A 26,736-nucleotide genomic window follows, 5' to 3' on the forward strand; every position below is an offset into this window, starting at 1 on the left:
TTCTATTATTGTATATATTGTTTGACTTAATTGGTTTTTGCTGAACTGTTTTTCTTTTTTGAAAATTTTTGCATATGAAGTTGATTTTTTTTTGTACTATGTAAGATTTTATCCATATCCCTATTGAACTTGTTCATATTAGATATTTTATTCTGTCAAGATTCTTTTGGTCATTCTGACTTATCTAACAGTGTGGTAGGCATCTCTCAGCTTTGTTACTGAAAATTTGATGACTCTATCTTTAACCAAATTCTTTTAAAATGTTAGTCTTAATTTTATTTCTATAAAAGTACTATTTCCATAATCAGTAACTCTAAGATTAATAATAATGATATCTAATATTTATCTAGTGTTTACTCTGGGCTAGGTACTTTACATCTATTTTGATCCTCACAACACTGGAAGGTAGGTGCCATATTATAGATGAAAAACGAGGCAAAAATTAATTAAGTGATTTGCTCAGGATCATAAAACTGATCTGAAGCCAAATTTGAATTTGAGTATTCTTGAATATTAAATCAATTTCCTATTATTCAGTCCTCTTGTTTCTTGCTTCTTCCTAACTTTGCAATTACTTGAAATCTCACCAGTCTTATATATTTTGTCATCACTTCAACCAACGAATTTGTTTTCTTGACTTGGAGTTATCTCAACAGAGATGATAAACTTTTGGAAGCTAATAAAGTCACCAACCGAGAGTGTAGGGAAAGGGTTAGGGGAAAGTACTGAAGGAAAATAGTTCAGGGGTGGGATATGGATGATTGATGAGCCAACAAAGAAGAAAGGAAAGTCAAATTGAAGAATTGGGAGAGTATATAATCATGAAAGAGATGGGGTGTGGTAGGCCAAGATTGGTCACTCCTCTGGTAGTGTAAGTCCCACACTGGAACAAAAGTGAGACAATCATTTAACAGATAACAAAAAGATGCACTGAGTTCAGGATAAAACAATGATTCAGTTGAGCATAGCTTCTAAGTCTTATTTACACTGTGAGGGCTCTGAGGCTATTTAGCTCCTCCCATCCTGTCTGTTTTATACTCAGATCACCAGCAAACTCAGTGACCTATGTTAGTCAAATTTTAAGGACCATTTCAGTACCTTTTAAGGAAAAACTAGCTTAATGCATAAGATTACAAAAAGGGCAAAGACAGCCTCTGCCCTCAAGTAATTCACATTCTAATTCGGAATACACAATGTGTATATGTGTGTGTGTGTGTATAAAGGTTTATAAAGGGTAAATTGAAAGGCATCTGGGAAGGAAAATACTAGCATTAAGAAAAGGCCTCATAGTTCCAGTGGTCTTGTGATGGAGAGAGCAATTTGCACCCAGAGAGAGGACTGTGAGGACTAAGTGTGAATCAAAACAGTATTTTCCCCTTTTTTTGTTTGCTTGCATTTTGTTTTCTCATTTTTTTTCTTTTTGATCTGATTTTTCTTATGTAGCATGGTAATTGTGGAAATATGTATAGGAAAATTGCATATATATTTACAAGTTAAGGGAAAAGGTGGATTATCTCAAAACATGTACATTTCAAAGCTTATTTAAAAACATATGCATAGATAATTTTCAACATTCACTCCTGCAAAACCTTGTGTTCCAAACTTTTGTTTCTCTCTCCCCCCCTACCTCCTTACTTAGAGGATGAGTAATCTACTATATGTTCAATATGTGCAACTCTTCTATACATGTTTTCCCAATTATGCTGAACAAGAAAAATAAGATTAAAAAGGAAAAAAAATGAGAAAAACAAAATTATGCATATGTTTTGAAAATAAAAAGCTCTAAAGGGAAAAAAAAAAAGGCCTCTTGTAGAGGATGGGATTTGAAGTGAGACTTGAAGACATCCATTAGCCAGGACCTCTCCTCCCTTAGGTTACCTCTAGGAAGAACAAAAAGGTATGAAATCTGTCTCATTAGAGTCCTCTGAGGGAATGTCCTTCCGCAGAGGTTAAGTAGACACTTTCAGCTCCCTCATGTTACCAGAAAACAAGACACTCTGCAACAATGCTACTCTTTGTTTCTCCAAGCCCTTGTCTAAAGGAATTATCTGATTATTGTTGAACATTGTAGGGACAACAACATGATGGGCCAATCAGTAAGCAGAAGGCTGCAGTGGGCCTATGTATACCAGCACTGATGCCAGTGCTCACTCGTGTTCATTGCTGGAGCCTGGATCTTGGCCCCATCATCAGCTACTGGGTCCAAGCATTCTTTCCACTCTTGATTCCTGCTATTGATTGTGCTATTCCACAGCCTGTAATTCTACTGCCCATGCAACCAAGCCAACTGCTACACTCTTCTCCACTTACAGGGGCTTCTCATCTCACCCCCTAGGTCCTGCCTGTGCCGGGATGATAAGAAAATCATCACTCCTGGAACCTGTCTTTTCCCTCTCCCCTCCTTCCTCCCACACCGGGCTAGAGCCTTACTACAAGAATGATAGGCCACAGCTGTTGGGCCCTGAGCTCGGTAGCTCGAGTGTTGGCAAAGTATTTCTCAGACTTGAGCTATGTTGTGTAGGAGCTTGCCAGAGTCTTTGCTGTCAGTGCTCACTCGTTCTCATGCAGGAGTGAGCCAGTGCTGCTGGCGCTGCCTCACCTTCTCTCCCCGTTCCCCCACCTTCCCCATGCCTGCCTGTGTGCTGCAAGCCCAGGGATTACCTCCCCAGGCCAGCTCGCCATTGGTGAAGTCAGGAGCTATGCTCTATAGGGTGGCTCAAGCACCTCCAAGGGATTCTCGCCAATCTATCCGTATCTTGGGTTCCTCTCCCTGTTATTGGCCACCCATTGCATCCGAGGAAATTCCTTCACAGAGAAACTCCAGACATCTCATACTTGACATCAAGGCTAGTAAAGACCCTTTTATCTATGCTGAGGAAATGATAATGGTCCTGTTTGGACCACGCCTGAAACATTGTATTTAGCTCTGGGAACCACCATTTAGATAAGACCTTGATAATTAGGAGTTTGCAGAGAAAGGCAATCAGAATTTCTAAGGACCTGAGGCTGGCAATATTTAATCTGGAAAAAGGCTCAGCAAGGAGATGATAATTGTCTTCAAGCATTTGAAGGGCTTTCTTGTGGCAAAGGAATGAAATTTATTTTGTTTGTTGTAAAGGGCAGCATCCAAGAGTAATAGTGCAAAATGATAAATTTTGTTTTCTCGTCAAGAAAAATCCCAGCATTTCAAGCTAACCAAGAGTGAAATGGGCCACTTTTGGAGAATATTCCCAAGCCTTCCTATCCTTTCAGTCTAAAGCAGATGCTGGATGACCAATTGTCTGACAACTGAAAGTATAATTTAACTATAAATCAGATATGTTATAATGGACATTATTTTTTGGTTAAGAGGTTCATCTCTTCTAATTCTAGAATTCTGTGATTCTGTATTGCAATAACATGAGGCAGAAACATCTTATTTCTCTAATTACACTGTATAATGTTATGATGAAATTTGATGTATTTTGAAATTGTAGCATTCTCCACATACTGGCTTTTGTTTAGTGGCAGCTGTTTCTACCAAAGATCCTAAACCTTCTATCACTTTAATTCTAGAGAGTTATTCTAAGGCTCAAGAAGTAATATGTACATGGTCAGACAATTGATAAGTCAGAAGCAAGATTTGCTTGCAGCTATATATCCAGCCACCAAGCTAGGCCTATCTGATCTCTAGATTATCAAGTAATCTCTGAGGATAAAAATAAAACCTATAATACAAGAGTTTGGGGAAATATAAAATTAATATTCTTTGTAAAGTCCTTTGCAAACACTAAACAGCTAATAGCTAGCATTATAAGGCTACCATATATTGCCACTTATGTGCCAAAAGCAGTTTACAAAAGTTCTCATTTGATCTTCACAATCCTGGGAAGTAAATGTTACTATCATTTTATAGTTGAGAAAACTGAGACAAGCAGATTAAAGATCAGGTCAGGTAGGTAGTAAATATCTGAGATGGATTTGTACTCAAGCCCAGAGTTTTCCTCAATGCCCTAAAAAAATTACCTCAGTATAAATTGTCTTTTTCTGGGTGGGAAGAAGGATATGGATCTTAAAGGTGGTCTGTCATCCAAGGCCAAAGGGTTTAATTAGGGTCATACTCAGATCCTTTCCTTAATTGGTATTAGCCTTTACAGTTTCATTAAGTAATCACCAGAAGACTGTTTATTGGTCTTAAATGTTAAAAAAAAAAAAAAAAAAAAAAAAAAGTCTGACCTACTACTATATGTGGCAAGATCATGACTTTCATGAAAAAGATAATGAATTTGCCTTTTTTCATTTCTTTGATCTACCCGATTTTATCACATTAGTTGTGTATTACATTTTGATATTATTTCACTCTTTTGATTGAATTTCCCTTTCTGGAAAATGGGTATAACTCCTTTCTCTCAAAGAATTGTGATCATAAAATGATATTTGTTTTATAAAGTATATAATGATTTACAAATGTTAGAATAAATCCAAGAATTGTAACAAAATTTAGCAGAAATTGCCAAATTTCAGTTATCTGAGCCCTTAAAATAATTAAGAATTTTAGGTATAAAATGATCTTAAGTTGTGCATTTCAAAATTTATAAAACATTTTCTTCATAATCATTGATTCATTTCCTAAACAATTCTGTGCTCTTGGCTTTCCAAGGTCCAGAAGCTAATTTCAGTATCAGAAATGATGGAATTTTGTCAGCGGGAATGTCATAAGAAGAGGTATAACTGACATACTCTAAGGACCATGAGATCTTTCCATTTGACTTGCAGTTGCAATTTACCATTGAGTTCTCTTCTCCAATAAAAAATGAAGTCCTTGTGAGTAGAGAGTGTTTTTTCCCCCTTTAATTTATATCCCCATTGTTTAGAACAATGCTTTTTTTTTTTCATTCACTCACACATGTATTCATTTATTTCTGAGGTAGATGGTACATGATATAGAATTGAAGATTGGTGATGAAGTGAACTTCCCTGGGTCACATAACTTAGTAGTACATAATGAAACCTGTAGTACTATTGTTAATATTAAGCTACACATTTGGTAGGTATTAATGTATAAGGCCAATCAGAAAACCTTTCATTTTAATTGTTTTTGAACATTAAAGAAAAAAATGTAGTTTCAGAAAGATTTGACAGTATTAACACAAGCAGTTGATGTCTTTTTTCATGTCCTTGATCATACCTCCTTGAATGTTTAAAGCTTACCCAGCCATTATGTAGAAAGACAGATCTTTAAATATAAAATTCTTTTGTGCAGCTGTGTTATTACATGCTCAATAAGTATTTTTTACAATATGTTTTTATTTAATTTTATTCAAAGTGTTCTTAAATAAATTATGAGACAGTTTACTGTGATGGTGATGATGACATGAAACAGTATGACATAACTGATATCAATGATGGATATGGAACAAGGACACTTTGTGGTTAAAAATCTTTCCTCTGACTTGCATTAAGAAAATGGACCAATCATTAACTTAATAGAGGAATTTTTCACAGTCATTTAAAATTTTGGAATTAGCTTATGTAATAGTAATGCATTACATTTTTAAAAATCAGATTTCCTCAGTCTCTTTCTTTATAGTATTACTTTGTTTCAAATATTTGGTCAAAACAAATACTGAAAAAAAATCCAGTAAATTAAGAATAACCTTTTATTTGGATCTCTTATTCAATATAGCATATCATCAGTACAAGTGATAGATTAGAACTAAGGACTAGCAATATTTATTTTCAATGGACTGTTCTAACAATACAGTTTTACAGATCAGCAGTAACAACACTAGCCTGAAGGATGATGACTTGTCACTTTAAAGTAAAAGAAAAGCTTTAATTCTTTCCTTTCTTTCTGAAAACAGTGTAGTACAACTTGGTATTAGACAGCCACTTGGCAACCCTCAAACACTCACATGACAAATCTAAGTTGTTTATTGCCAGATACAGAAGTTGAAACTATTTTTAACCAAATTACAGCCATGAAGTTTTTCTAGGAGACCTTTATTTCATAAAAGTCTGACAGAAGCAATTTCACAATAACAATTTCTATTAATTACAATGGTGTTTCAGCTGCTGGAACCAATGAATCCAGAGAGAAGTATTTTTTGAAAGGTACACAATTCAAATGCTTTTATATTTTTGAATTGTTACTTTACATCTAACAGCAGTTGTTTATTGATAGCTTGTAACTTAAGAGCAACAGAGAAAGTTAGAATCCCCCAACTTATCTAATGATATATATTCTATATATAAAATTTTAAGGTAATTCTATTTTTATGTCAGAAAAGTGTGGTTCATCTCTCCAAGGAAAATACATTTGAAACTTTAGAAATAATTTAATTTTGGCTATAGGAATTGATTTTTCCCCAAGTAATTATTTTTGCTTTCCTTTGATTTGGTGATATGGTTTACTTAGGGTTTTTTTTTTTAAAAGAAATAATTCATGGGCAGCTAGGTGGTGCAGTGGATAGGGTACTGAAATTAGGAGGATCTGAGTTCAAATGTGGTCTCAGACACTTAACACTTACTTCCTAGCTGTGTGACCCTGGGAAAGTCACTTAACCCCAATTGCCTCAGCAAAAAAAAAAAAAAAAATCACCTTTACTGATACTTGGAAGGAAATTTAAATTCACAATTTTCACAATTATTAATATATTCCCCCAAATGCTCAAATTCTATTTATTACATATCAAAATGTTAATATTAGCCTTTCATTATTATAGTATAATATTATTTAAGATCTTGCCTTTCAGTTTTATATTTTCTCATTATGATCATATCTGATTATCTAATAAAATATATTATCTTAAGTACAATAATTTTGAACATAATTTACTAATTGGTATTTATGGGATTGTTAACTTCTTGTTATCCAAGCCAAAAGGAAGCTAAAAATTCTCTAAGTTTCAGTTTTCTTGCAGCCCTTTTTGCTATCAATGTGTCTGTAATATATTTGACCTGCAATAATTATGTGACTTCAAACTTTTGGACTGTGCCTGAACTGGTATCAGGAAATAATTTCAACAGAAAAAAGAAATTGAAGCATTTAATGGGCAACTACAAGAACATGATTTAAAGGACAAGGTTGCCTCTTATCTGACTTAAAAAGCCAGAGGAATAAAATGGAGGGAAGTTTTGAGAAAACCTGTAATTAGATTTAAAGTTCAGTTGGTGAATTCTTGCTTGTTCTATTCTCTCCATCACTGGTTTTAGATCTAATGATTATGTTATTCAAATTACACAGATATACAGCATGTGGTCAGAATTAAAGGTCTTTTATTAGTGTTTAAAGGAAAATAATTAAAAAACAGGGATAGTTTCTGCAAAAAGACTTAAGAAATAATCTTATCTAGACTGAGGGAAGACTAAACATGGCAGCAGGTGAAATTCCAATAAACTAGAATAAACTTGACAATTTACAGAAAATCCTTGCTATCTGATGTAGCAGACCTTTAATTATTGATATGTATGTATTCAACTTTTGTAATTTTTTTGGGGGGGAAAAGCTAGACATATTAATTATAAATAAGTTGACAAAGCTATACAAATCTCATTAGACTTCATAATTGTATAATAATTATATCATTGTCCATTTTTCTATCATTTTTTATATTGTCATTCTTAATAGAGGTCATCCTAGGAAAAAACTAACCAGTGACATCATGCTGTTTTTATTAGGTTTTCATAATTATTCAAATAAGTGCTTTCACTTTTTGCACAGAACAGTAACAAATGGCATAGGCAATCACTGAAATAACATCATTGGTACAAAATTCATATTGTTAAATTGTACCTTATCTAGCATAATAGTTTAAATCTACCCTTTGAAACATTTTTTGCATGTACACAAAAAGGTTTAAAACATTAAGAATCATAGTACAAAAATCATACAATACATGAAAACCCACAAACCATAAATACAAGAAGATACATGCACAGAAAAGCCAGTAAAGCATAGAGCCTGTGGGATATTTAATTTTATTTGAATTCACTGTGGTATGACATGTTTTTCCTAACTCAAAGAGGAAAAGAATACATTCTCAAGAAACTTTGAACACTGTCCACTGCATTGAATAAATTTTTAAATTAAAATGCTCACTGCTTATACAGACAGCAGCAAAAAAGTAAGCAAAAAACTTACAACACATTCCTTTTTAATAGATCAAAAAGGTTTCCAAGGCAATGTTATTATTATTACTATACCACAGTCCCCAGCATAACAAAGCTGTAATAGGAGAGTAAAATGTGGAATAGAAGAGGGCTTTCATCCAGTTCGCTGTTTAGGTACTTTTCTTTTCATCACCCAATAAGTTCACAGTAGCTTTCTTGGCTGTTGTGGAGTGAAAATGAGAGAAAAATAAATGACTTTGTCATACGGGATATGTATTTTAGCTAACAAAACTTGGGCAATTATATTTTAAGTATAATAAGACACAATAGTAGGTAGTCAGGATTAAAATGTCTTGCAAAAACCAAAGAAATTGATGAAATTCATCAAAAGAACATGTTATAAAGATTTTAAAGATGAGAAGTGAGATGAAAATGATCTAGTTCTACTCACTTCTTTTAGAGAATCCAGCTTTGAAACCACTTTTAATTGTATTTTTAAATATCTCTAAGAGTGAAAGGTCTTAAAGAAATCAAAGCTACCTACGGTCATATAAAAATGCTCTAAATCATTATTGGTTAAAAAAATGCTAATTAAAAACAACTCTGAAATACTACTTCAATCTATTAGATTAGTTAATGTGAAAAAAAAAAAAAGGAAAATGATAAATGTTGAAGGGAATGTGTGAAATCAGGGACCCTAATACAGTTTTGGTGAAGCTGTGAAGTGATCTAACCATTCTGCAGAGAAATTTGGAACTATGCCCCAAAGACTATAAAAATGTTTATATACCTTAATAAAGCAATATTGCTATTTCCCAAAGAGTTTTTAAAAATGAGGAGGGAGAAAGAATTATTTGCACAAAAATATTTATGGCAGCTCTTTTTGTGGTGGTTAAAAATTAGACATTAAAGAGATTTCCATCAATTCGGGAATGGCTAAGCAAGCTGTGGTATATGATTATGATAGACTATTTTTGGGCTATTAGAAATGACAAGCAAGATGATTTCAGAAAAATGTAGAAATATTTATATGAATTGATGCAAAATGAAGTGAGCAAAAACCACAGTAACGACACTATTGTATGATGAAGAACTATGAATGATTTAGTTATTTTCAGCAATACAATGATCTAAGACAATTTCAAAAGGCCAGTGATGAAGCATGCTACTTTTCTCTTTTATTGTTTGTTTCCTTCTTCCTTTCTCAAGTCTTCTGGTACAAAATAACAAGTATGGAAATGTTTTTACATGGTTGCCCATGTACAATCTTTAACATTGCTTACCATCTCAGGTAGGGGAAAGGGGAGAGAGTGATAGAATTTGGAACTCAAAACTTTTTTAAAAAGTTGTTTTACTATGTATTTGGGGGAAAAATTAAGATATTAAAAACAAACACTATAAAAAAGAGGTCTAAGTAGCTACCCTGACAAGTCTTGGGTGTTACTTTGATAAAGGCTGAGAAAAGCTTCTGTTTGGAGGTTACAGGGGCTAATTTCAGCACAACTCCACATATATTTAAATAAATCTGTCTTACCTTCTTTAGTGATGGCATCTGCAGTCTCTTTGGCTTTGTCTTTCAGGTCCTTCACCACACTATCCATTTGGGATTCGTGCTTCAAGAAGAAGGGGCGGATGATACGCTTATACAGCATTTCAGCACCATTTGAAGGGCTGGGGGCCATACACCACAATAGGAAGCCACACTGTGTACAATCAAGAATCAGATTTAATGACAAAGTTAGACCAGCACAATAAAAGCTTGTAATTCCTGCTGTCTAATACTTTTCACATAATTGTACCACTACTTACATTTGTGAAAATATATTACTAGTGTTTTTAAAATTATTATTATGAACAGAAAGTTGAGGTGTGAAAATGAGGATAAGAATTAATTTGGAAAAGAGAGATTAAAATCCAGCTGCTGAACAACTTTTAATTTAGACTACATTTCTAGTAACGACAATGGCAATTGCCATTACTTTCTAATCACGGAAGTTAACTGCAAAAATATCCAGAACTAGAAAAACTGTTTCCAGTCCTAAAGGGATTTATAATCTAAAGACTCTGTAATTATTCTCTTCCTAATACCCCTACTGTGTTTTTTCTAATTCACTACACAGATGAAAAATCAATCCAGTGAAAAATTGATAGGGAGGATTATCCTGGATAGATGACACAAATATGTCAGCTGGGATTGGGTATTTGATTTAAGTTTCTTACAGTTGATTTTTTATTCTCCTAATCAATCTTTAAAGTCAATTTCCTTTCTCTTTACCCATGTCAGAACAGAATTAAATATGACTCAGCTGCAAAGTAAGCAGGATACTCTTGAGAAGGTTGTTTTTAAGTTCATTTTCTGACTTTTTCCTTTTACTATTTTATTTAAAATAACATCATAGCTAATATATGAATTAACAGTATTGTAAAAGTCAATTAAAAAACCAAATCCTACTGCTAATAGTGTTATAATAGTCTTAATAACAAAAAAAAAATCCTATGCAATATCAGTTAATCCACACCTTCCAAACAATAAAATGGGCTTCCCAAACACTCCTATTTTGCCCTATGCTGTCAGGATGGAAGACGACTCTGATTTTAATATGCAGTTGTAGGAGAATATTGACTGTCTGATATTCCTGCAGAAAAGTTCTTCAAAGATGCTCTCTGTATCGTGATGTAGGACTCACCTACCGCAAACATTTTTTTTTTTTCTATTTTAAATTTTTATTTTATAATTACTTTATATTGACAGAATCCATGCCAGGGTAATTTTTTTACAACATTATCCCTTGCACTCATTTCTGTTCCGATTTTTCCCCTCCCTCCCTCTACCCCCTCCCCTAGATGGCAAGCAGTCCTATATATGTTGGATATGTTGCAGTATATCCTAGATACAATATATGTGTGCAGAACCGAACAGTTCTCTTGTTGCACAGGGAGAATTGGATTCAGAAGGTATAAATAACCCGGGAAGAAAAACAAAAATGTAGATAGTTCACATTCGTTTCCCAGTGTTCTTTCTTTGGGTGTAGCTGTTTTTGTCCGTCATTTATCTTTTTTTTTTTTTTTAAATTTTTATTTAATAATTACTTTATATTGACACTCATTTCTGTTCCAATTTTTTTTCCCTCCCTCCCTCCACCCCCTCCCCTAGATGGCAAGCAGTCCTTTATATGTTGGATATGTTGCAGTATATCCTAGATACAATATATGTTTGCAGAACCGAACAGTTCTCTTGTTGCATAGGGAGAATTGGATTCAGAAGGTATAAATAACCGGGAAGAAAAACAAAAATGCAGATAGTTCACATTCGTTTCCCAGTGTTCTTTCTTTGGGTGTAGCTGCTTTTGTCCGTCATTTATCAATTGAAACTCAGGTCTCTTTGTCAAAGAAATCCCCTTCCATCAGAATACATCCTCATACAATATCGTTGTCGAAGTGTATAATGATCTCCTGGTTCTGCTCATTTCACTTAGCATCAGTCCATGTAGGTCTCTCCAAGCCTCTCTGTATTCATCCTGCTGGTCATTCCTTACAGAGCAATAATATTCCATAACATTCATATACCACAATTTACCCAGCCATTCTCCAATTGATGGGCATCCATTCATTTTCCAGTTTCTAGCCACTACAAACAGGGCTGCTACAAACATTTTGGCACATACAGGTCCCTTTCCCTTCTTTAGTATTTCTTTGGGATATAAGCCCAATAGAAACACTGCTGGGTCAAAGGGTATGCACAATTTGATAACTTTTTACCGCAAACATTTTATAACAAAGTTGTTATTGATGAAATTCTGGCTCATCAAGGGGGTATAATAACACTAAGGCCTTCCTGACTGAAGATGATGGCTGTTTCATGACAGTGCTGTGGGCCACTCTGATTTTTACAAATCAATGGGAAAGCCAGTCCATTCTTCTCCAGAAGCCAAATGATAACTTTCCACATAAGCTTGTGAACTCTGTGAAGGATAAGGAACAAATCTGTTCATCTTTCATGTGGGCTTCCATTTTTTTCAAATAAGTTTATAGGAATTGGATTCATCTAGAAGAATCCTAATAGCTGGAAGGAGCTCCAGGATGATGATCTCGGGGTGAAATCAACAAATTTCTGGAATCTATTAACCAGCTCCAAGAATTGGCTGTCATTCTGATCAGTTTCCAGGATAACACTAGTCAGTTTGTGTATGATCACATCCTGTGGGCTCTTTTCTTCAACTGGTTTGCTAACTCTGAGTTTTCATGCTCCTTTTCCTGCCCAGATTGGCAAAGGCCTGGAAACTGAGCTATTCTCAGCTATTATCTCTATACTGAGTTCTTCCACCTGCCATTGCTTCCTGTAATACCATCCTCCTCCACCTACTAATACTAGAAATGGGATGGAGATTGTGGACTGGGAAGAAAGACTCTCCTGCACCTGTGGGTGGGTGGGTGTGTGTGTGGGAGGGTGGGGAGGGGTGTGTGTGTGTATGTGTGCATGTGAGTGCAGAAACCCACTTTCTAGTCCTTCAATGGTTTTTTGGGGACCACCGCAGGGTCACTGGGCAGCTGGAATTACCACCTTCCTCCTCCCGCTTTGGTAAGCTTGATTCTCTAGGTTCTGTGACACTGCTCTTCTCAGCTATTTGACTATTCCTATTCAGTCTCTTTTACTGGATCTTCAATTAATTAAAATCTTACTAACTATATACCCCAAGATTCTGCCTTGGGTCCTATGTATTCTCCCTCTATCTATTTCATTGATGATCCCAACAGCTCTCAGTTTCAAATATTATATCTATGCAAATGATCCTCAAATCTGTATTTCCAGCCCTAACCTGTCTCCAGACTCCTTTTTCCAACTACTTATTATCTATCTATCTGTCTGTCTATCTATTTAGATATAACATTATACTCTCAATATGGACCTCATTATTCCTTGGAATACTATCCTTTCTGTCACTCAGACGCTCAACCTAAGTGTCATTCTCAATTCTCTCATTCCTCCAACCCCCACATCATCTTCTAAGCTAAGAAGTAGCTAAGATCAGGAGCATAATCAAAAAATGTTCCATTAAGGACATCCGTTCAGTGAATATTATTTGGATAATGACACATTGAACAAATTGCTGAATCATACAAAAACTGTTTATGGAAACAGAGGAATGCTTCTTTTTTTAAAGTTAAATGTTATTGTTTTCCATTAACAAAAATCAATTTTCTCTCTCTTGTGTTCCACACAATCTTTAAGTAGGGGAATGGGATCTTGTAACAAATATGTTTAACTAAGCAAAACAAATTCCATCACTGGCTATGTCCAGAAAATAATTGTCTCATTCTTTACCCTGAGTCCATCATCTTTTGTTAGGAGATGAGTAACATGCTTTGTCATCGGTCCTTTGGAATCATGTTTGGTTAGAGTTCTTAAATATTTCAAAATAACTACAATGCTTCTTAAGGAGCCTTGATATGTGTATTCAAGGAAATAGAAGAAATTGTGCAACATATCATTGTAGGTATGAAAATATCACTTATAGGGTATCTAGCATGATATGAATTTAAGCCATTGTTTCTAGAATTCTATATCAGTAGCTTATTACCTTCCATGGACTGAAAGAAAACAAATCCCTATGATATTGGAAATATCATGATTTGATTCCCCACTACTCCAGTATCAGATTTTTATCAGAGACAAAACTGTTGTCCATAATTGCTCAGGGGTAACATCAATTCATAAAAATCTAGGAGCAATGGTATAATAGACATTGCCACACAAAATGCTCAATTTTCAACTTCTGTAGAACAAAAAGTTTTCAAAATATCAAGACCTATCAGAGGAGCTCAAAATCATATGGGAAGAAGGGTGTTTGCAATGAGCTTACAAAGGATGAATTTGAAGCCCATTCAACTAAAGAAAGGCTATTTTATATACCTGCACATATTTTTAGACTAATAAACCTAAAAGAATAATAGCAAAATAGTCCCAGGATCATTTCAATGAGATAGTTCTTTACATATATTGTCTCGTTTGATCTTTGTGTGAGTATGTGTTTTTACCACCCAGATAATTCTTTGCTGAGATGATATACATATCTGAGCTGAAACTAATTTATTTGTATCTCAAATTGACCTCGCTTCAGCAACCTTCTGAGACAAAGAGGTCTCTATGTTACTTGTGTCTTTTCTGTAATGTTCCTTCATGAAGTCTTTGCTGGTCTACTTCATCTGCATTTAAAACTTCTCTTGTTCTCAGAGAACTAAGTCAGTGTCCTTTCTATAAATGATCTTGCCTTTTGATTGTACCTTTCAAGCAATAGCATCATATTTGATTTTTCTCTTTGCATCCATAAAAATGGCAAATGCATTGAACATTTCCTTTTTTTTCTTCCTTTTAAATATTTGAAGCAGAAGTCATCCATGTCTCCCTGACTTAAGTCTCACGCTCCTATCTTCTCTGCAATGTACATACTACGTACAACATTCTGTGCAATGTGAATCTACATCGCAAAAAAGATCTACCAAAAATCAGATTCATGAAAACATTTATGTACTTCAAAAATGTTTCATGGATGTAATCTGAGGCATTAAGTTTTCATAACTGCTATTAAAATAAGAACATTTTCAGTCAAAGTGGAATTTTCATGAATACTTTCAATTGATTTATGTCCTGTGTTTATTGAAAAAGTCAAATTTGTCAACTAATGAAAAGAATACTTTTCTCCCATAATTTTGTAAACCTACCAGCATGTATTTTATATTAAAATACTTGGACTTTAAAATTTTCATTTTTTAAAAATAAGGAACATAGATTTTTCTGCTTGTATAAGTATCAGAACAGATTAGAAATAAATAAATACTATGGAGGTGCCTTAAGATAGCAAAGTAAGAAGCAGCATGACTATTCTGACAAAGACCTAAGACTATCAAAATGAATAGTGATTGGGAAATCTTTCCATCTCCACTAAAAATGAAATGCTTTTGCCTGTTTTTCTACAATCTTTCCCATTCTGATTATTTCCATCTTTTTCCTTCCTTGTCAACTTGCTAATGTGAGGTAAAATCTAATGGTTGCTTTGATTTATATTTTTCTTTTCTGGAGTATTCTTTCACATGGTTGTTAATAGTTTGTAATTCTCCCTTTGTGAACTGTTTGTTCATATCCTTTGATCTTACATGTTTCTGTTACATATCATATATCTTGGGTTTCAAACCTTTGAGATATTTGATACAAAGATTTCCACATCCCCTTCCTCCATTTACCACTTCCTTTCTTATCCTAGATACATTAATTTTCAGTTTCACAGAATCAAAATTTTCTCTTCTATCTTTTATAATTGCCTCTATGCCTTATTTGGCTAGTATTCCATCACCTACTCATTATCTATTAAAAGTATGTGATCTGCTTTTCTTCTGATTTGTTTAATTTTATGATCTTCAATGATCTGTGAGGTTGTAGCTTTAGATTTATGATCTAATATTTAGATTACGTAAACATTTTGCAGTTAAGATGTTAATTCAAGCCTAATTTCTGGTAGAATGCTTTCTAGGTTCCAAATAATAATATCTCAGCAATTCTTATCAAATATGAAATTCTTTTCTAGGTAACATATAGTTTAGGATTTATCAAACACTTAAATATTCAGTTCAATTATTTCTGATTTTCCCTTCTTTATTTTGTTCTATTTACTTACTTTTCTATTTTTTTAACCCATACCAAATGGTTTTTATAAACAGCCTCTTTATAATTTAGGTCTGCAAGTTCTGATAAGCTATTAGTATAAAGAGAATTATGCTGGATATACCATACCCATTCATTGATTTGTATGTGGAGTTACTCAAAATAAGATAACAATCTTATGTGACAATAGTAATTTTAAGGCTTATCAAATATTTAAATTACAATAACCGTTTGGATTTGGAAGTATGAGCATTACTATCCCCACTTTACAGAGAAGGAAATTGAGATCCAGAAAAGTAAACTAATTTGACCAGTGACACATGAGCAATAAATACAAGACCTAAGATTTGAACCCAGGACACCTGACTCCAAGTTTAATCCTCTTTTCACTATACCATAATGCCAATCTGTCTTCCTATTATAAATTAGTATCAGTAGAAAGCAAAGTTTGCTGTAAAACAATCATTTAATGCATCGCAAAGCCAGCTATAAATAATACAAGGACAATCTTGCTTTGGATTATATTTATACCACTTCAACTCTCCAACAGTACAGATAAAGCTAGACCTTAGTGTGCTTTATATTTGGGCAGGTGGCCAGCGTTACATCTAAAATGTTCTATTTCAGAAACAGTGGTTTGAGTCAAGGGTAAGTGGTTTTTGTAAGGATGAAAGGACATCGTGTCCTACAGCATACGAAAAAAGCCTTCATGAAAAGAGCCAAGCTTGTTTTCATTATGGAAAACAAATTAAAGTCACTAGCATTAAAGATACTCCTTAAGGGCTTCTGTTTTATCCAAAATTATTTGAAATGCTTTACTTCAATGAATATATACAGAAGATTAAGAAACAGGTATGTGATTTTTTTTTGCATTATTGTAAAATTAATTTAAACAAAATGAAAGAAGCAAATTCCCTGAATCTAGACATCAACTTTATCAATTTTAGAAGAAATAAATTCTAAGAAATTTGATAATATTTCTTTATTTTTAAAAAAGATTTTTTTTCTTGACAGCATTGAAAACAGCAAGAAGGATATGAAAAAATTACCATCTGTCATTACTCTATGACAATTAAAATTTTCTAATCACTGCAATGTCTGCAAGTGACAACACTAAGTATGCCAGAGATAGTGTAACTCATGGATAGATTATACTGGAGTCAGAAAGACTCAGATTTGAACCTATGATACTTAAAAGGTGGGCTAGTAACTCAGCTTTGAGTTAGAAACTTAACTTCTCTCAGCCTCAGTTTTCCCACTTGTAAAATCAGGATAACCACAATTGGAATATCTACTTTAAATGAAATTTATATATATATATTTATTTATAATGCTTAGCAAATTTTAAAACACAAGTAGAAAATATTAGTCAAAATGGCAATACCCTTGACATGGTTAATGTTAAGAAGTATCTTGGAAATGACCAGCAGGATGATTTCAGAAAGGCCTGGAGAGACTTACATGAACTGATAGTGAAATGAGCAGGACCAGGAGATCATTATATACTTCAACAACAATAGTATATGATAATCAATTCTGATGGACGTGGTCCTCTTCAACAATGACATGAACCAAATCAGTTCCAATAGAGCAGTAATGAACTGAACCAGCTATACCCAGCGAAAGAACTCTGGGAGATGACTATGAATCACTACATAGAATTCCCAATCCCTCTATTTTTGTCCGTCTCCATTTTAAATTTCCTTCACAGGCTAATTGTACACTATCTCAAAGTCCAATTCTTTTTGTACAGCAAAATAACTGTTTGGACATGTATACATATATTGTATTTAACTTATACTTTAACATATTCAACATGTATTGGCCAACCTGCTATCTGGGGCAGGGGAGGGGGAAGGAGGGGAAAAGTTGGAACAAAAGGTCTTACAATTGTCAAAGCTGAAAAATTACCCATGCATCTTGTAAATAAAAAGCTATAATAAAAAAAATAAACTCCTTATGTTAAAAAAAAAAAAATGAAGTATCTTGGTCATGACTCAATCCCAGAAAATTTTTTTGCCAACATCAATAGAGGGCTAGGGCTGAATTGAGAAGATTTGAGTTCAAATGATCCTTACAAGGCAAATTACTTAACCTTTGTAAAATGTGAATAATAACACCTACCTACCAAGATTTTTGTAAGGCTCAAATAAGATAAATGTAAAATGCTTAGTACAGTGCCTCACACATAGTAAGCTCTATATAAATTTTAGTTGTTATTATTACCACTTTTGCATGAGACACTCATTAGAATCTGATTGAACCTCTTTGACTGGCTGCCAAAAAACCCTCAATTTTCATTTTTGTTTGTTTCTTTAAAAATTTTATCGATTTTTTTTTACATTGCAGTTATTGCCAGATATATCTCCTTCTATAAACACTCATTTGGTCAATAAGCTTTCTTCAGTAACAAAGAAAAACAGTTAAGCAAAATCAGCATTTCTGAGAGCTTATGCAACTTTCTGTATCCTTCAGGAAAAGAAAAGAGGTCCCTTTTTCATAAATCTTATTTTTAAAAACCATACAAGATCACTGAAATAGGAAGTCATTTATATCTTAAGACAGGATGAGTGTGGAATATTTCAAATGACATTAAACTTAGCTGATGTGTTAGTTTTGCTTAATTGCATTTTTTTTCCTCTTTAAAAAAATCCATTATAAATGATAGTTCTCTGCAGGGGAAAGGAAAAGTGATATATTCATAAAAGATGATAATATAAAAACAAAGAATATTAACAATTTCTTTAAAATGAATAATAAAACAATAAACTTGTCGATTTGGCTAGATATTATCTTATTTGTAAATCTAATGAATATTCCTCATATTTAGGCAAGACAAATACAATGTAGTCAGAAAATGAGTTAGGAAGAGAATTTTCAAATATCCTATTGGATTCAATCATGGATTCATATTATAATCCTTAAAATACTTTTGAATCTTCAAAATTATTTTCAAGATGCTTTTTGGCTTGAATTTATTTTATTTGGTGGTAGAAATAATGACTAAACTGCAGATTACATAGCCTATATCAATGAAATCACAGATTGTGTCCTTATCCTAAATAAACCATTCTTTACTTAGAAATGTGGCAATTTGTTCTACTTAGTAAATGAGGAAGCTTGGAAAAAAAAAGAAACACAGCTTCTGATTGAGGCAAAAGGGAATGGTAATAAACTTCTGATTACAACTAGCACATACTTTCTTTTTCCAAACTAACGTACCATATAATGTAAATACCACATTGTCCAGAAATAGTGGCTTATTCACTTGACTTTCACTCCCCATTGGGAATACACATCAATGTCTTACTAAGAGAGCACATCAAACATTAAAGCCATTTTTATGTAGCTAGACAATAATACCTAATGGATCATAGCAAATTTAAAACATAGTTTATATCACGCCATAGAATTTTACATTCAACAAATATTTAAATGTGTCTTTTTATGAATGCTGTAGTCCTAAGATTTTATATTAAAAAAAAAGTCTTAGAGGCACTTACCAATAAGACAATATAAAGAGATCTGCAAGCAAACATTTCTTAGTAAAGTCATTAGTTAAATTTTATTGCTGCAGGGTTCATGGTCAGTGTTTATTTTGGGAAACAAATCAAGATAAGTACCTAATTAGGGTAGACACTGAGCAAAGTAAAAATCAACATACCTTCAGCATGTAGTAGAAAGGAAACCATGACAGGAAGAGGTCAGAGAAGAATTCAGCTATACTGAAAACACCATATACTACCCAGTAGGTCAACCATTGTGTATCATCATCTTTGTTGGGACTCTCAATAGCTTTGATTCTGAAAGGAAAAACACAATATGTGTCTTGATGAGTCTCTATAATATATTCTCTACACTCTTATTTCCATAGCTTGAATCCCAAACTCGTTAGAAATTTTATATATTTGTATGACATGTAAGTTTGTCATAAAACAAGTAAACAGATCATTGCAACCTATCATAACCCCTGGAAATGGACAAATTATTATTGTAGTTAATGAGCAGTTTTTATGAAGGATTTTGTTTTTGCATTTCCCATATTTCTTGTCATAGCTCTATATATTCTTGTGACTGAATTCAGTTATGAAATAGAGAACTAAAAGTTATTTTATTTCCTCAGAACATTCACCAAAGCTCACAGGGGTTTTTCCCACTTCCTTGCCATTTTATCATTATGGTATCAATAATGCCGTATTTAAGGTGGCTTTATTTCCAATTGGACATCATGATCTGACAAAGATTATTCCTTTCACACAGTCTTATTGAAAATACAATTATTTTTATTGTTTTACCAAATAAATAGATACATGTTTTAATAAAATTTAAATAAATATTTAATAAATAAATATTGTTTTTAATAAATATAGCCCAGAAAATCTGGGCTATAGGGTCACATAATCAGTATGCCCCCAAACCTGGAAATTTATCTCAAAGAACACATAAAACATTAGCATTATTTAAAACTTCTTCATACTTTCCTGTCCAAAAAAAGGAAGAAAAGACTTAAACATATTCCTCACTTTATGGACCACAGGATCATAATTCAAGAGCTGAAAAGAACCCTAAACCGCATCCAGTTCATCTTCTTCTTTTTAAAAATGTTAAATCAAGGAAATTAAGCTGCTTTTTGGAGATTACACAGAGAAGTATCCACAACGGGAGTGAAATCTTGATTCCAGAATCAGTGCTCTTTCTACAATATTAATTGCATCCTACTTGAACTTATCTAGTGTTAATCTGCAGCTAACTGCCCTAAAATCAGCCAGTGAACATAGAAAGACAAAGATTTCACAACTGATTCTTTGCTAAGATAGTTAACTCTTTGCTTTTTTCAATCATAATCAGACAATCCTTAACTGTGAAAGCTAAATATATACCTAACTAAGTGCTGGTCAGATGAAGAGGCTGGGAGAAAAATAGTTAGATGAGTGCAAACTTATCACTATAACAGGAAAAATAAAATAAAATCACATGCTTAACTAATGGCGAGTTTGCAGAACTTTGAATACAAGGATCAATATTAGTTTAGTAGGCTCCTTGAAGTATTTCCTGGCAAAGTGGGTGTACTTACATTATGATGTCTATTGAATTCTGATTCTGTCTTCCTTGTTTGGACAGCCCCCAGGTACTGTAACTCAGCAAAATTTTCCCAGTATAATTTATCAAGTAGGTCACATATGTACAAATAACAAGATTCAGACTACACATACATGGAAATAATCAGAAGGAACAATGGAATACTGTCTTCCTTTGCCTCTGGACCACAGGAATTTCATCCATGATTGGGAATTCCACAATTCTAGATCCACAATATTTGTCTACTTACCTGGAATGCACAGATGATCTGAGGATTACTGAGCTTCAAGGCTGCTTTCTGTGTCCTGATTCTGCCAACTTTCACTTGTGGCTCTAAAAAGCTGAAACATTCAGCAGTACACTCTGGTAAACCATTTTGACATATAGACTACCCTGGCTTAAGTGTAATTGAGGGGCCTCAAACCCATGGTTTGTTCATGGGGTATCTTGCTCATGCACGTGAAGATTTCCCTGATGGAAGAACAACTTCTTCCAGTGGACTAAAAAGTTAGCAGAAGCAGGTGCCATGGAGAGCTTAGAGTTTGGTTAGACATCAAAGCCACCACAACTGCTTCCCAAGCCATTGCCACCTGTCTTAACTTTTGTTTTACCACTAGACTCAGATGACTCTGAAAGAGAGAGAAAGCCCAACACAACTCTACTTCACTCAAATCAAATTCATGTGTGAGTCAAAAGACATCACCGATTCCATTTTAATCATTTTTGCTGATCTCATAGTTCTGTGGGATTAGGCAAGTAAGGATGCAACAGGTACAAATACAGTGAGAGCTATAGTCACAACCCTGCACACAGATGGCCCAGGGCAGTTATCTTTTCACTAGACAGAAGTAACAATGGGATTTGGCACCCCAAGTGAGCAGTCTGTTCACTTCCTGGCATGAGGAAGGGGTTAAAAAAGGTACCCTAAACATTGTCTGCTTCACCTGCTTGCTATGGCAGGGAGGGATTCTATTCTGTAACTAAAGCACAAAAAAATGTACAAAAAACTTTGGTGAAGATGGTAACATTCATTATTGGTACATGAAATGTGTATATACTTATGAACAGCATAAAATCCAACAAACCTGGAAAACGAACAGCTCTTGTTGCAAGAGTACTCAACAGATATTGCATCCAAAAGCAGCACTGAGAGAGACAAGGATGACAAATGAAAGCCAACTTACTGTAGTTGAAGCTAGACAGATATTTGTCTGGAGTGGCCACAGCAATGGGGAATATCACGAAAGTTGGGGTAGATTTTGCAATCAAAAATGGCATGCCTCCCAAAATGAGTGAATAACAGACTCGTGATGTTGTGATTGCCACTTGCAGGAAAGACCACACCACCATCATCAATACATGTGTTTCCACCATGATGAGATCAAATAAAAAACTTCCTAAAGACCTATAAACCTTTATCATCAATGTGCCAAAAAAAGCACAAAGTTATAATTTTGGATGACTTCTAATACCAGAGAAGACATAAACTGTCAGACATGGTAGTGAGTCCTTTGGAAGGATAAAGTCAGAAACAGCAACAAGATTTTCTCATTATCAACCCTGTCTCCTATTAACTCAAGTGCATTAAAACTTCTTGGATGCACTCTCACAGCAAACACTAACATTTAGTAGACTATGTCACTATAAAGAGAAAAGATAGAAAGGATGTGAGAGTGACCAAGACAATTCTTTTCAACCTAAAACATTCACATGAAAAACAAAAGTGGCAGTCCTAAGGCAAGACAATTACTAGAAGACTTAAAATTAACAAAGGAGAGCACTTCACCATGTGTGAACAGTTTGTTGCAAGCTTGGAGGGAAAGTTTTGCCAATACATGACTGGCAATAGTGGAACAGAAAAAGAGTGGAGAGCCTTCAAAAATTTGGTCTGGAGCACTGAGTTTACTCATCTGGACCAGAATTCTCACAAACATCAAGAATGGTCTGATGGAAATGATGGGGAAATTCAGAAGTTACTAAGTGAAAAATTACAACTCCATATGGTCAAGAGCAGGTAGTTCATATGTCTCTAAGAAGGTAGTGTTTAACTCCACCAAAAGGTGCAAAGGAAGATTAGAAAGATGTAGGATTCTTGGCTCAGTAAGGAGGCAGATCAAATTCTATTTTACACTGATAGTAACAAATCAAGGAGTTTTTACGATGCCCTAAAGGCTATTTATCAGCCAGAGACCTATGGTACAACCTCATCTACAGATGCAATCACACTGATTAGTAATTCCACTAAAAAGAGTTTAGCCCAACTCTACAGGATCATGACCTTATGTTCTCAATAGAATATTATCAACCAATGCTGAAACCATTGACCATATCCCTTAATCTGAAGTGAATTCCTTTCTAGCCAAATTTACAACTGAAAAAGAAATTTTGGATGCCGTTCAGTGACTCTTGTGTGGCAAAGTGCCTATTACTAATTCTATTCCAGGTGAGATTTACAAAGTAGGGGGTCCACTATTCATACAAAGACAGACTGAAATCTTCTGGGCATTATGGCAAGAGGTTATTCCCCTGGAGTTCAAGAATCCCTTCATTGTCCATTTCTATAAAAGTAAAGGAAATAGATCAGGGGAAATGTGGGGTTCTTCTCTTTTAGTCATTGCTGATAAGATTTTTGCCAGAGTCTCCTTAATAGGCTGATCATCTGGAAGATGGTCACCTACCTGAGAGATAGTGTGGTTTTCAAAAAGGGCCAAGGAATGATCTATGAGGAGTTTGCTGCCCATCAACTCCGGGAGAAAGTGAGAAGCAAAACAGAAATCTGTACACAAAATTTGCCAATCTAACCAAAGCTTTTGATACTGTCACTTGTGAGGGTTTGTAGAAGAGCATGGCAAAATTGGTTGCCTGACAAAGTTCATTAGTTTGCCAGTTCCACAGTAGCATGTGTATATAACTTCTGATGATGGATCATACTCTCATGCTTTCCAATGGAGTGAAGCAAAACTCTGTGCTTGTTTCCATGCTTTTTAGCACAATCTTTTCAGTGATATTGTCAGATGTCTTCAGCAAGGACAAAGATGGCATCAAGATCAGCCACTGCACTGACAGTAAATTATTTAACTTGAAAAAACTATAGCTTCAAGCCAAGATTAAAGTGAAGGCAGAATTAGTGCCCCACTTTTTGTTCGTAGACAGTTGTGTACTTAGGACAGCTTGTGAGACTGAGATGCAACCGAATATAGACTGATTGCTGCCTGTGCTAATTTTGGTCTGACTATGAACATCAAGAAAACAGGTTCTCCACCAGCCAGGATCTCACCATCTATATATGGAACCATTGGTTACAGCAATTGGAGAAATTTTGAATGCTGAAGATAAGTTCACTTACCTTGACAGTATACTTTCTAGGGATGTACACAAAAATAATGAGGTTGACACATGTGCTGCCATAGCTAGTCCAGCATTTGGGAGGCTTTGAAGGAAAGTGTGGGAAAGAAAGGCTGCCTAACAAACTGAAAATCTGCAGAGTTATGGTAATGACCTCACAGTTTTATGCCTATGAAACCTAGATAGGCTGCCAGCACCATTCCAGGAAACTGGGTCACTTCCATTTAAATTGTCTTAGGAAGATTCTGAAGATCACCTGGCAAGATAAGGTACTGGACCCTGAGGTCCTTTCTTGAGCTGAACTCTTAAGCATTCAAATTCTGCTTCAGGAAGTACAACTTTGATGGGCTGAACATATGGTTCAAATGCTAAACATATGTTCACCTAAAAGACTATTTTGTGGAGAACTCTTACAATGCAAGGACTCAGAGGCTACAAGAAACTACAAAGTTACTTTCAAGATTTCTCTGAAGAACTGATGACATAAGGAATAGTGGCACAAGACTACCAGCATGATATGCTCCCATCAAAAAAGGCATCATGTCCTAAGTACTTCAGTAGCTCAAAATAAATATGAGATACAAATTTAGAAACATCTCTGCTCCAAATGTTCCTATAGACAATTTGTGCCTAATAGGTGGTAGAAGCTCTCAAGCTTGTGTTGGTCTGACCAACCATAATTGGGCACACTGCACCTTCACTCTGATATAGTGATGTCAATTTGGTCCTTTTTAAACAAAAGAACAACAACCAATTTATCTCTAAAAATTTTTAAAATGCTAGAAGTAATGAGTACTACTAAATAGTATAATCAAAAATAAAATTGGTTATATTTAATCATACAGAAAATGGCTCATTACTGATCTGAGTCACTCTTCAACCAGCTGTCTGTTGATAGTCAAAATACTGACTGACAGCATAGATCCAAATTTGTAAAAGACAAAACAAAACAGAAGAAAAATGAGAAAAATATGTGACACAATTAATACAATCTCAACTTCATCTATTTAAACAACTGTCCCTTTAAACATATTATTGGTGGGGAAAAATGGATAATGGATGGAATAATGGATAGACAGAAACTACAAAATTTTCTACAGAATTTTAACCAATTTAAATCAATTACCATAAAAGAAAAACAAAAGAATCTAAAAAGCACATTAACAAAATTGACTAAATTACTCATCAAACAGATATGCAATCTAAGAAGAACATTGATTTAAGTATAATTTTAAAAATTATGTAGGAACTCATTAGTGCTTTTTTTTTTTTTTAAGTAGTCATTCCCCCGAGGACATGACTAGAAAGTAAATATAAAAAGATTTCCAGAATTTTTTCTTTTAATATAAGAAAATTTTTTTCACTATTAAGAGAAGTGGAGCCATCATATTTAATCTTTTAAAAGCTCTTTATTTTTCAAAACACATGTGGATAATTCTTCAACATTAGCCCTTGCAAAACCTGTGTTCCAGTTCCCCTGCTCCTTTCCTTATGCCCTTCCTAGAGAAGCCATCATATTTAGACATTGATATTACTGTAGTAGATGCATTTATAGAGGGGTAATGGAAGAGTGAAATGGAATTAAAGGAAACAAAGACGGGGGAAGCATTCAGAAAGGACCAATAATACCTAAAGGAGATCCATGCTGGAGGTAACACAATTTTAGAGATAGTGAAGGGTCAATTCATTAAGTATCTAAAGGAAAGCAAAAAGCAAAGGTACAGAGAAAAAAATCCAATATTATCCAAAATTATTGGATAGTTTGAACATTCTTTAGCATTGTTCTTTAGAATTGGGACATAAACTGACCTTTCCCAATCCAGTGGTTAATAATGAGTTTTCCAAAGTTACTGCCATATCAAGTGCAACATTCTAACAGCATCATCTTTTAGAATTTTAAACTGTTCAGCTGAAACCTGTCACTTCCAGGAGCCTTATTGTTAGCAAAGTTTTCTAAAGTCTGCTTGACTTCACTCTCCAGGATGTATGGCTATGAGCAAATCTTCCCTAAAAAGTAACAGGGAAACTGTCATTGAGACTTGATTTATAATAAGGACTAATACCTGACAATTATATGGATTCTTAGTTGTTCAGAGCAGAAAAAGACCAACTCTCATGGATTCAGTGTTCTTTAGACTTATCAAATTTCCCATGTGAATCACCATACCCTGAAGAACAGACGGGTTTCCATATGGAACTGAAGCAGGGTATCCCCAATGTATTATTGTTGAATATCCCATTCCATGCTATGGCCAAGCAACAGCTATCTTCTTTTCTTACCAAATCTCTAAGTGTCTTATTTCATTTTAATTATAAATCTGAACCATTAGATTAGCCTGATTTAGACATGGCTCCAAAAAGAAGTTCTAAATAGTCTAAATGAAGCCTGAACTTGAGAAATAACAATGGGAGCTGAGAGGAAAGACCAGATGTGAATGCAATTGTAGAGATAAAAAGGACCAGACTGGGCAATTGACTGGCTGCATAGAGGTGACAAAGATGGAAGGTTGTGAGTCTGAGTGACTCATAAATTGGTGCTATCAAGAGAAATAGAAAAATTAGGA

The 26,736-nt window shown here is 34.3% G+C and overlaps 1 protein-coding gene and 1 pseudogene across 1 annotated transcript in view; both read right to left on the bottom strand.

Annotated features, from left to right (window-relative positions):
- Nucleotides 1-5,966: 5,966 nt before the first annotated feature.
- REEP5 (receptor accessory protein 5) overlaps nt 5,967-26,736 on the bottom strand; it is a 29,606-nt gene continuing 8,836 nt past the window's right edge. Inside the window, exons 3-5 of the mRNA XM_051998480.1 lie at nt 19,413-19,551; nt 9,626-9,794; nt 5,967-8,311 (exon numbers count right to left, since the gene is read on the bottom strand). Coding sequence (XP_051854440.1) covers nt 8,262-8,311; nt 9,626-9,794; nt 19,413-19,551 — 358 coding nt within the window. The 3' untranslated portion in view covers nt 5,967-8,261. The remainder of the gene's footprint in view (nt 8,312-9,625; nt 9,795-19,412; nt 19,552-26,736) is intronic.
- On the bottom strand, nt 9,801-13,462 carry LOC127545940 (inositol-tetrakisphosphate 1-kinase-like; annotated as a pseudogene).

Source organism: Antechinus flavipes, chromosome 1, assembly GCF_016432865.1.
Source record: "Antechinus flavipes isolate AdamAnt ecotype Samford, QLD, Australia chromosome 1, AdamAnt_v2, whole genome shotgun sequence".
Classification (NCBI taxonomy): Eukaryota; Metazoa; Chordata; class Mammalia; order Dasyuromorphia; family Dasyuridae; genus Antechinus; species Antechinus flavipes.